This window comes from Sapajus apella, unplaced genomic scaffold (assembly GCF_009761245.1).
Source record: "Sapajus apella isolate SASKATOON/1434 unplaced genomic scaffold, GSC_monkey_1.0 scaffold2, whole genome shotgun sequence".
Taxonomy (NCBI): Eukaryota; Metazoa; Chordata; class Mammalia; order Primates; family Cebidae; genus Sapajus; species Sapajus apella.
In genome coordinates this window covers 68004975-68016154 of record NW_022436942.1, presented here as the reverse complement: position 1 = coordinate 68016154, position 11180 = coordinate 68004975, and the positions used below count along the sequence as shown (strand labels likewise).

Here is an 11180-nt window from a genome sequence, read left to right as displayed (position 1 = left end):
CAACCTCCGCCTTCTGGGCTCAGGCAATTCTCCTGCCTCAACCTCCTGAGTAGCTGGGATTACAGGCATGCGCCACCATGCCCAGCTAATGTTTTGTATTTTTAGTAGAGACGGGTTTTCACCATGTTGACCAGGATGGTCTCGATCTCTTGACCTCGTGATCCACCCACCTCAGCCTCCCAAAGTGCTGGGATTACAGGCTTGAGCCACTGCGCCCGGCCCTTCTATTCTTGAACAATTCAATCCAAAGCCAATCGGTGGGTCCCAGCAAAGTAAGTGTCAGTCATACGGGACAGTGGGGAGGGTACATGCTGGTCCAAAGAGTGGTGTCAGACTGGGTACAGTGGCTCATGCCTGTAATCCCAGTGCCTTGGGAGGCTGAGGTGGGAGGATTGCTTGAGGCCAGGAGTTCGAGACCAGCCTGGGCAATATAGCGAGACCCTGTCTTCACAAAACATTTAAATATTAGCCAGGCATGGCGATTCATGCCTGTGTTTCCAGCTACTTGGGAGTCTGAAGCAGGAGGATTGCTGGGGCCCAGGAGGTAGAGGCTGCAGTGAGCTGTGATCATGCCACTGCATTGCAGCCTGGGCAACAGAGCAAAATCCTGTTTCTTTTTTTTTTTTTGAGACGGAGTTTCGCTCTTATTACCCAGTCTGGAGTGCAATGGCGCGATCTCGGCTCACTGCAACCTCCGCCTCCCAGGTTCAGGCAATTCTCCTGCCCCAGCCTCCTGAGTAGCTGGGATTACAGGCACGCGCCACCATGCCCAGCTAATGTTTTTGTATTTTTAGTAGAGACGGGGTTTCACCATGTTGACCAGGATGGTCTCGATCTCTTGACCTCGTGATCCACCCGCCTCGGCCTCCCAAAGTGCTGGGATTACAGGCTTGAGCCACCGCGCCCGGCGCAAAATCCTGTTTCTAAACAACAAAAACAACAAAGGTGGGTATCAGATCCCAAATGGAATAGGAAAGTTGTCTGCATGGGGTGGGGGTGGCCAGAGCACAGCAAGTGAGAAGGGCATCCTCATGGAAAGGCAGACTGGCAGGGGCTACAGAGGCTTGAGCAAGGCATAAGGGGCATCCTTGCTGGGGAGGGAGTGGCAGCAATGATAGGAAGTTGTTACCTATGGTGGACCGATTGAGGGAAAAACAATGAGAATGCCAGGTTTCTCGCTGCAGGGAAAGGGAGCTACAAACAGAAAAAGGGAGAAAAGTAGAATTAACCCCATGGAGTTAGATTAGCAATGGATCTATCAGGGTGCAAAACCATGGTTTTCAATATAGGTAGAAGACTATAGGAACAAATACAGATGAACATAGACATGAACGTGTACGTGCGCATATAAAACTCTGAGTGGATCTAGAAGAAGGGACACCCCGATAACAACACGCACATCTAGATCTTGGCTTCTAAGTACCACTGTCCACCAAAAAGAACTAGCGCTCTTTGAAGCAATGGCTGGTTTCGAGACTAGGGCAGGAAAAGTACAAGATAAGCCTGGAATATCTTGTGCTAGACAGTAAGGAAGGATTAAAGAATGATGGGGACGGGACAGAAACACACAGAAAGCTTAGAGGGGCTTTCATCGGCCAAATCTTGGACAACTTGAGCTGATAAATAATAATAGGCTGGGCACGATGGCTTACGTCTGTAATCCCAGTACTTTTGGAGGCCGAGGTGAGTAGATCACCTGAGGTCAGGAGTTCAAGACCAGCCTGACCTACATGGTGAAACCCCATCTCTACTAAAAATACGAAAATTAGCTGGGCATGGTGGCACATGCCTATAATCTCAGCTACTTGGGAGGCTGAGGCAGGAAAATCGCTCGAATCTGGGAGGTAGAGGTTGTGGTGAGATCACACCATTGCACTCCAGCCTGGGCAACAGAGCAAGACTCTGTCTTAAAAAAAATTATATATATAATATATATACAATATATATATTACATATATAATTTATATATATGTAATATATATATAATATATATATAAAAATTGAACTCCTGGGCTCAATAAATATAATATATATATATAATATATATATATTGTGTGTATATATATATATATAAATTGTAAGTCCCCACTGATGTAAATAAATAAATGGAAGTTTTTATGAGTGATGGGATATTTACCTAGTGCCTCCCTACAAAGCGTTTGCTAATTTCAAAGAGGAAGAGAATAGCTTTACAGTGGGGAAGAGTGAAGACACCTTATTCAAACAATCAAAGTTAAGATCTGCAATAACAGGTGCACACCTGTAGTCCAGTTACTCAGGAGGCTGAGGTGGGAGGATTTATTGAGCCCGGGAGTTCAAGGCCACAATGAGCTATGATTGCACCACTGCGCTCCAGCCTGGGCAACAGAGCAAGAGTCTGTCTCACAAAAAAAAAAAAAAAAAAAAAAAAAAAAAAAAAAAAAGCCGTGGTGACTCATGCCTGTAATCCCAGGACTTTGGGAGGCGAGGCGGGCAGATCACAAGGTCAAGAGATTGAGACCAACCTGGCCAACAAGGTAAACCCCATCTCTACTAAAAATACAAAAATTAGCCTGGCATGGTGACGTGCACCTGTAATTCCAACCATTCAGGAGCCTGAGGCAGGAGAACCGCTTGAACCTGGGAGCCACAGGTTGCAGTGAGCCAAGATCATGCCACTGCATTGCAGCCTAGCAACAGAGCGAGACTCTGTCTCAAAAAACAAACAAACAAACAAACAAACAAAACATTAGATTTTCAATAATGGGACAAGTAAAAATCACTGTGTCATCTGTTATGTTACAATGAGAAGGACAGAGCATCACTCCTGTGATAGTTTGTGACACACAAAATTTACAGCTGCTTCTAGTCTTAAGACATACAGCTTGAATCTAATCAGGAAGAAACATCAGATAAACCCAAAATGAGGGATATTCTATAAAGTAACTTCCTGGGGACGGGCCCGGAGTTCGAAAACAGCCTGACCAACACGGAGAAATCCCGTCTCTACTAAAAACACAAAAAGTTAGCTGGGTGTGGTGGCAGGTGCCTGTAGTCCCAGCTACACAGGAGGCTGAGGCAGGAGAATCACTTGAACTTGAGAGGTGGAGGTTGCAGTTGCCGAGATTGCGCCACTGCACTCCAGCCTGGACAACAAGAGCAAAACTCCATCTAAAAAATAAAAAGATTAAAAAAGTCAAGCAAGTTTTACCTACAGATCTAGGTTTCTGGTTTCCCTTCAGGAACTGGAAAAGCTAGCAGCTCTGGGGGATGAGTAGTCACATGAAGAGCCTGATAGCTCCCTCCCTCCCTCCTTCCCTCCCTCTCTTCCTCCCTTCTTTCCTTCCTCTCTCTTCTTTCTTTCTTTCTTTTTTCTTTTCTTTTCTTTTTTTCAATTTTAAGAGATGAATTCTTATTTTGTTACCCAGGCTGCAGAGCAGTGGCACAATCATAGCTCACTCCAGCCTCCAACTCCTGGGATCAAGGGATCCTCCCACTTCAGCCTCCCAAGTAGCTGGGACTACAAGCACATGCCACCATGCATGACTAATAGTGCCCTTTCAATGGGCTATGTGGCCCCCAATTCTCCAGAGTCTCCACCACTCCTCACTATGTCATGACCAGCCCACACCACCCATTTATGCTACCAGCCTGGCCCCTGTCACAAGATATGGAAAGGCAAGGATCCACCCTAGGCCAGGGACTGATCATATTTGTTGGATTGATGAAGGAGTAGACGAATGGATGGATGAACTTTCAAGATGCTCCATTATCTTCAGAGCAATGACCTATGTCAGTGCATCAAGCCGATGTTCCATGGTAAGCTGCTTCTTGAATTGGCCATAGTTCCTGAATGGTTTGTCTGGAATGGAACAGGTTGAGAAATCAGGGTGTTGTCTGATGCCGGAGGTCCCCAAGTAGGGTGCAATCTCTGTGGAATTGATGGAGGCGTCTGACAGGTGGGTAGGGTTCTGGCACTGGGACAGGGGTTGGGCGGGCCAGTGAGGCTTCAAGGAGATGGTATCGAAGGATGCCCGAGGTAGTGAGGTTGGGTGGGGTGGGAACAAGCTGAGCTGATGGCTTGGGATTCTATCAGTGTGAGATCTGACTTGATGAGGCATGTCAGGGTCTGGGTATGAGCAAGAGTTGACATTAGCTTTTTCTCCCCCAGCCCCTCCAGCCCCTCTCACTTCCTGATTCTACCTGGGTCATGGTTTGAAACAACCTCTTCTCTCACCTGCCCCCTGAAAGATTAAAACATTCAGGCTGGGCACAGTGGTTCACACCTATAATCCTAGCACTTTGAGAAGCCAAGATAGGAGAATTGCTTGAGCCTAGGAGTTCAAAACCAGGCTGGGCAACATAGCAAGACCCCATCTTTACACAAAACAAAAAAAATTAGGCTAGCATGCTGGCATGTTCCTGCAGTCCCAGTTACTTGAGAGGCTGAGGTGGGAGGATTGCTTGAGCCGGAAGGTTGAGGCTGCAGGGAGCTGTGATCACACCACTCCAGCCTTGGCTACAGAGTGAGATCCTGTCTCTCTAAAAAAAAAAAAAGAAGAAAGAAAACATTCAACATTCATATTCAACAAGATTCAGCAGAAATGCGCTAGTGATTTCCCATTGCCTTTAACACAAAATCCAAACTCTTCAGCACTCCCTTCCTGCCCCAACACACTCCAGCCTCTGCTCACCTCCCTGACCTCAACTCCTATCACCCTACTCACTCTTGCCCTCCCTTGCCCATTCCCATTTCCTCCCCTGACCTCCCTCCCCATTCCCAGCACCACACCAAGCTCTTTGTAACCTTAAGGCTTTTGCTCATGTGCCTCACACCTCAAGTCTTTTTTTTGGGGGGGGAGGGGGGACAGAGTCTTGCTCTGCCCAGGTTGGAGTGCAACGGTGTGGTCTCAGCTCACTATAACCTTGGCCTCCCCGGTTCAAGCAATTCTCCCTGCCTTAGCCTCCTGAGTAGCTGAGATCACAGCCACCATGCCTGGCTAATTTTTGTACTTTTTAGTAGAGATGGGGTTTTGCCATGTTGGCCAGACTCACACCCCAAGTCTTTTATTGTACTTCTCCTCCAAGTCTCAACTCAAATATCACCTCTTCAGAGGTGCTGCCCCCAAAGCCCCACCTCTGATCTCAGCCAGCAGGCTTCAGTCATCCTCAGTCACTCACTGTTTTATTTCCTTCACATACTCATCAGTGTCTGAAGCTGTCTTACCAATTCGTGTATTGCATTGTGCCGTGTCCCTGACCAGAATGTCGGCTCCACAAGGTCAGGGATTGTGTTTGTTGTTCATCACTTTATCTTCAGTGCCCAGTGGAGTGCATGGTACAGAGTGGGGGAGGGGAGGCAGGGGGCATGGACACAAATGTTTATTCTGGAATGAATAAGAGGCTCTCGACAATGGTGTGTTAGATTTTTGCATAACTTGGGCATTGGGTTTAGGACATGAGCATCTAGGTGGGTTGTGGCTGAGGTAAATTGTGATTCAAGGTGTGAGAAGCATGGACCCTTGGCTGCTGGGGAAAGGTCAGGTTGTGATTGAATTGGTATAAACTGGGCTGGCTCCAACTGTCACTGGTAGCAGGTGTCCAGGTTCTTGGCATCTTGGCCAAAACACACAAATAAAGCGAGGAAAGCAAAAGCAGGGATTTATTGAGAAAAAAATGTGTTAAAATGCGTACTTTGAATGAAGAGACCCCCCCAAACAGGCTTTGTATAAGCAACATGGCTGTTTATTCCCCTGGCCGCAGGTGGGCCAAGGCCGAAAAGGACATTAGCGAAGGGCGGTGGGATAGGAGTTGGTTTTATAGATTGGGGCAAATCTTTTGGGGAGGGGGCAGGGGTGTTACGGAGTAAGATCAGTTACAGTGGTGGGGGTAGGGGCAAGGAATATACATTACCGTAAGTTCAGGGGAAGCTCCGCTGGGCGATCAGGGATAATGGCGAACGCAGGCAGGGGTGGGGGTGATCAGCCGAGGGCAGGCAGGACTTTAGACTTTCTGGGTCTGGGCTTGCACATGGAGGCCTGACAGAAAGTCCATCCCACAGTGTGGGAGCGGCCCGAGCATAGAGGCTCAAGAGCCCGGCTTACTGAATTTTATGGGGTTTCAATACTTTAGGGGTTTCCCATTGGTTACTTGATGAATATTCTATGTTAATGAAGAGAATGAAGTCACAGAGTCATTTACTCAGAATGTGCCCTATTGCAAATGGAGAGGATGTTACTTGGAGTGTGTGGTCCATGTAATAGAGAGGATGAATGTGAAGTTACAGTGTGAAGGGCATGAATGGAGAGGATGAAGTGAAGTTGTAAAACCATTCACATTCCTGTCATTGCTGAGGTGCTCTCATTCGACTTAGGTCTAGGAAGTCAGCATGGATCGGCCTTACGTTTCCTGCCTCCAGGCCCTATTCTCCTGCCTCACAACAGGTAACATCAGACTGTTGAGGGCAGGCAGGACCCAGATTTCGGGAAGCAAGAATCGTCCAGCAGGGCAGTGGGTGAGTTAGGCTGTACTTCAGCCGTGTTCAACAGGTATAATGTCACTGAAGACGAAGAATCAAGCAATCGAGCGTCTCCGTCGGTTGTAGCGAAAGAGAACCGTGACCAACAGGAAAGCAGTGTCCACCCAGGTCATTTGGGGTTATTGGGGAACAATTTTGGGGAAACGGGGGTCCTGGGGAGCGTTGGTTGGTTAGGGCTGTAACCTAAGCTGGCGGGAGGGTCGTGAGCTGTGACCTGGCCCGAGGCGGCCTGTCCGGGTCGGGGGGCCAAGCAGGGGGTGGCGAGAGGCACACCTAGGGAAGACTCACCTGGGAGCGGCTCACCGGGGCCCTTCGGGATCCAAGAGCCGGCGCGCCACCTCTGCGCCCCGCCCCCGGCCCGTCCCCCGGTCAATGGCGGCGCGGAGACCTCGGCGGCGGGCGCGGATTGGGAGCTGGCGAGCAGGGGGCGGGCGGGGCGGTGCGCCTGGCTGCTTAGGCGCTTGGCCTGCGGGCGGCGCTGAGCGCTCGCTACTGGGGCGCAGCGCGGGCGGAAGTGGCGACGCTGGCGTCCCCGGAGCCTGCGGCGGGAGGCTGTGACGGCCCCGGCGCTGACGGCGGCGGCCCGGGGGGCGGCGTGGACGCCCGCGGCGCCGGCTGGGGCATCACCGCGGGCCTCGACCCCGAAATGGCGCTGCTGGCCGAACACCTGCTGAAGCCGCTGCCCGCGGACAAGCAGATCGAGACCGGGCCCTTCCTCGAGGCGGTGTCCCACCTGCCGCCCTTCTTCGGTGAGCCGGAACGGAGGGGGAAGCGTCCCGCAGCACCACGCGCACCCGAATCCTTCCTCCCCCGAGCATCCCCTAACCACCTCTGCCCTAGACACCCCAAATCCTGTTTCCCCAGGCACCCAAGATCCTCTTTCCTTCCACACACCCTAAATTCTCCCTTTCCCGGGCCACTTCCAAGTCCTCTCCCCTCTGAACATGTCACATCGTCCCTCTCCTCCCCAAATCCTCCCTCTCCCTGGATACCTCACATTCCTCCATATCCCCCAAGTGCCTCACGGTCATCCGTCCCCCCAACACCCCTTACTCTTCCGTCTCTCCTAGGCGTGCTCCAATCCACCATCTCCCCCGAAGCCTCCTGCCCCTTTTTCCCCAAAGTCCTTCATGCCTGGCGCTTTCTGATGGTTCTCAACTCCCTTCCCCTGCAATGAATCCCCCCTCATAAGCCTTCTCTTTGAACGCTTCTAGCCTCTCCCTCACGGGACAAATGAACCCTTCCTTCTTCCCTCAGAATCCCCCCATTCTAGATCAGAGACTCCCCGCCTCCCCCTCCAAGGGTAGGAAGCCTGGTGAGGCGGGACGGGGAAGGGGTTTTGAAGCTGGAGCTGCAAAACTCCCGGGGCTGTCTCTAGGGGAAACCACCTAATGTTTTTCCTCCTTCTAGGACAGGGGTGAGAGTTAGGGGAGCAGGGGAGCTGTTTTGTGAGGTGACATCAGACATACAGAGCTTGGCACTAATTCCTTCCTCAATTTGGGCTCTACAAGAGGAAGCCCCTCCCCTATAAGTCATGCGGAAATTCCTGGGAGCACTGGGAAGGCAGTCCACTTTCAGACCCTTTCCCCCCACTCCCATTTTCCATCTGGAGCCCAGCCAAGGCTCCAGATGGAAAATGGGAAATAGAAGCCAGTACCACTGCCCTGCCCTTTGCCTTTTGGGTCCTGGGTAAAGGGTGCGACCTGAGCCTCTGTTCTCCTCCTCCATGTGGGCTGTCTCACCCTGCTGGTTCACTTGGTGGCCTTGCAGGAAGATACCAGCCCCCAGGGCAGAGTCCAGCTGAAACCCACAAACAGGAGACCATAAGACAGATGGACTTGGTGGGCGATGAAAGCTTATTGGGGGTGGCAGCTCTGGGAGGTTTGTGGTTACCTGGAGTCTATAGTTCCCCTCCTCCACCTCTTGAGCCTCAGTGTCCCCAGCTGTGAAATGGGGATGCTGATCTCCTAGGCCAACTGTGAGGAGTAGATGACGTGCTGTGTGTAAAGCACTGAGGCCCTAAGTACCAAATAGATCTTCGCTGTGGGGGCCGTGGTTATAAGTTCCTGAATCCAGTTTTGGTTCCTTGCTAGAGTGATTAATCAGTGTTTGAGGGAGTGCAGTTGTCTGGCGTGCATGATTCTCAGACCTGGGTAAGCGATCCGGGAGCAAGGGCTTGGTCTTTTAAATCCACTGTGTGTCCCCAGTGCCCAGAACAGTGCCTGGCACATAGCAGATGCTCAGTCAATACTGCTAAATGCACAAAACTTTCATACTATCAGTGTTGTAGTCTTGAGGCAATGCTCTCCAGGCAGGGGCTTGGGAGTGAACCCGCTCTAGCATTGCGAAGTTGTTTAATTTTGTGACAGCGTTGTTGTTGTTTTTTGCTTGCTTGTTTCCTCTTTGGTTCCAGGAATGGTTTCTTTTTTTGGGGAACGGAGTTTCACTCTTGTTTCCCAGGCTGGAGTACAATGCAGTGATCTCGGCTCACTGCAACCTCCACCTCCCGGGTTCAAGTGAGTCTCCTGCCTCAGCCTCCTGAGTAGCTGGGGTTACAGGCGCATGCCACCACATTATGTATTTTTAGTAGAGATGAGGTTTCTCCATGTTGGCCAGGATGGTCTCGAACTCCCAACCTCAGGTGATCCGCCCGCCTCGGCCTCCCAAAGTGTTGGGATTACAGGCGTGAGCCCCTGCACCTAGCCACACCAGAACTAGTTTCAAGTCAGAGCCAGCTTGCCCTGGACAGGGATTCAGAATCCATTTAAGCCAGTGGTTCTCAACTGAGAATAGGGGACATCTAAGAATGCTGGAGACATTTTTGTCACAACTAAGTTGGGGGAGGGGGCGCGGGGTGTTTGTGGGTAGAAGCCAGGGAGCTGCTCCTCAACAGCCTATAGTGCACAGGACAGTCCCTCTACAACAAAGAATGATCCAACCCCAAATGTCAGCAGTGTCAAAGGTGGGGAAACCCTGGGTTAAACTGGGTGGCTTTTTCTTCCCTTATTTTCAGCGAGGTTGCACATCCATTCTGCATTTTTTAGGGGTACCATCATTTGATGTGATTATCTGGCTGGTTTTGGAAGAAAGAGGGAGGTGGCAAGCCAGAGCCAGCAGCATCTGGTGCCAGGGCTGAAGAGCATCTCCTCCTCCCTTTCCCTGATCTCAAAGGACCCTTGTCTGTGTTGCAGTCCCTGTGCTGTGGGGTGTCACATCTGTTAGCAGAAGTACCATTTATACAGAAGCTTCAGTGGGGTTGGTCCACAAAGGGTTAACCACCACAAGGCCCTCTGCCCACCAGAGCTGTTTACTGTTCACCAAAGAGGCCAATTCATAGGACTCTAAAGAAAAAAAGTGATAATTCATTTGAACCATTATTCTCTTCTATTTCTCCTGAGGGTTTAAGACTTAAGCTTTAGGAAGATTCTTCCACAGTGACTTTTCTCTGAGACATCTGATCGAGATTAGCTGTTAGCTCTGATGCAGGGGCTTTTTCTTTTTTTGAGACAGAGTCTCAATCTGTCACCCAGGCTGGCGTGCAGTGGTATGATCTTGGCTCACAGCAGCCTTTGCCTCCCAGGTTCAAGTTATTCTCCTGCCTCAGCCTCCTGAGTAGCTGGGATTACAGGCGTGTGCCACCATGCCCAGCTAATTCTTGTATTTTTAGTAGAGACGGGGTTTCATCATATCAGCCAGGCTGGTCTTGAACTCCTGACCTCATGATCCGCCCACCTCAGTCTCCCAAAGTGCTGGGATTACAGGTGTGAGCCACCGTGCCCGGCCGCAGGAGCTTTTTCTAGATCTTGGAAGCGTCCAGTCACCTGGATGATCTGGGTAGTGTGTGTGTCTCTTGAATGGAGCCGATCTGGGGTGATGGACAGCAGGAGTCAGAAACGCCTTGCAGTCTCCTCCAAGTCAGGGATTTTCCACCATGGAATTGCCAGCATTTGGGGCCAGGCCATCCTTTGTGGTAGTGGGATTGTCCTGTGCATTGTAAGATGTTTAGCAGCATCCCTGGCCTCTACCTACCAGATGCCAGTAGCACCCCCCTCCCCAAGTTGTGACAACCTAAACTATCCCCAGGGAGGCAAAATCACCTCTGAGAACCATGGCTCTAGATATAAATATGGCAAAGAACTGAAAGCGGTGTTTTTGTTTTTATTTTTGAGACATAGTCTCGCTGTGTTGCCAGGCGCCAGGCTGGAGTGCAGTGGCGCGATCTCAGCTCACTGCAACCTCTGACTCCTGGGTCCAGGCAATTCTCCTGCCTTAGCCTCCCGAGTAGCTGGGACTACAGGTGCATGCCACCACGACCAGCTAATGTTCGTATTTTTAGTAGAGATGGGGTTTCACCATGTTCGCTAGGATGGTCTTGATCTCTTGACCTCGTGATCTGTCCGCCTCGGCTTCCCAAAGTGCTGGGATTACAGGTGTAAGCCACCGCACCCGACCAGAGTTGTGTTTTAAAAAAGTATTTAATTCTGCAAGGAAGATCTGTCGATTAGAGGAAAACTGAGCAAATACAAATGATATATAAAAATCTTCCTCTCATTCATTGAGCTCTTACTGTGTGCTAAGTACTTTATGTAGATTAGTTCACTTGTCTGTCAACATTTGAGGTGGAGTTTTTTTTTTTTTTTTTTTTGGGACGGAGTTTCACTCT

The 11180-nt window shown here is 50.4% G+C and overlaps 1 protein-coding gene across 1 annotated transcript in view; it reads left to right on the top strand.

Annotated features, from left to right (window-relative positions):
* The first annotated feature begins 7026 nt into the window (after positions 1–7026).
* Positions 7027–11180, top strand: part of GLTP (glycolipid transfer protein) — a 30301-nt gene continuing 26147 nt past the window's right edge. The window contains exon 1 of the mRNA XM_032301189.1: positions 7027–7266. Coding sequence (XP_032157080.1) covers positions 7164–7266 — 103 coding nt within the window. The 5' untranslated portion in view covers positions 7027–7163. The remainder of the gene's footprint in view (positions 7267–11180) is intronic.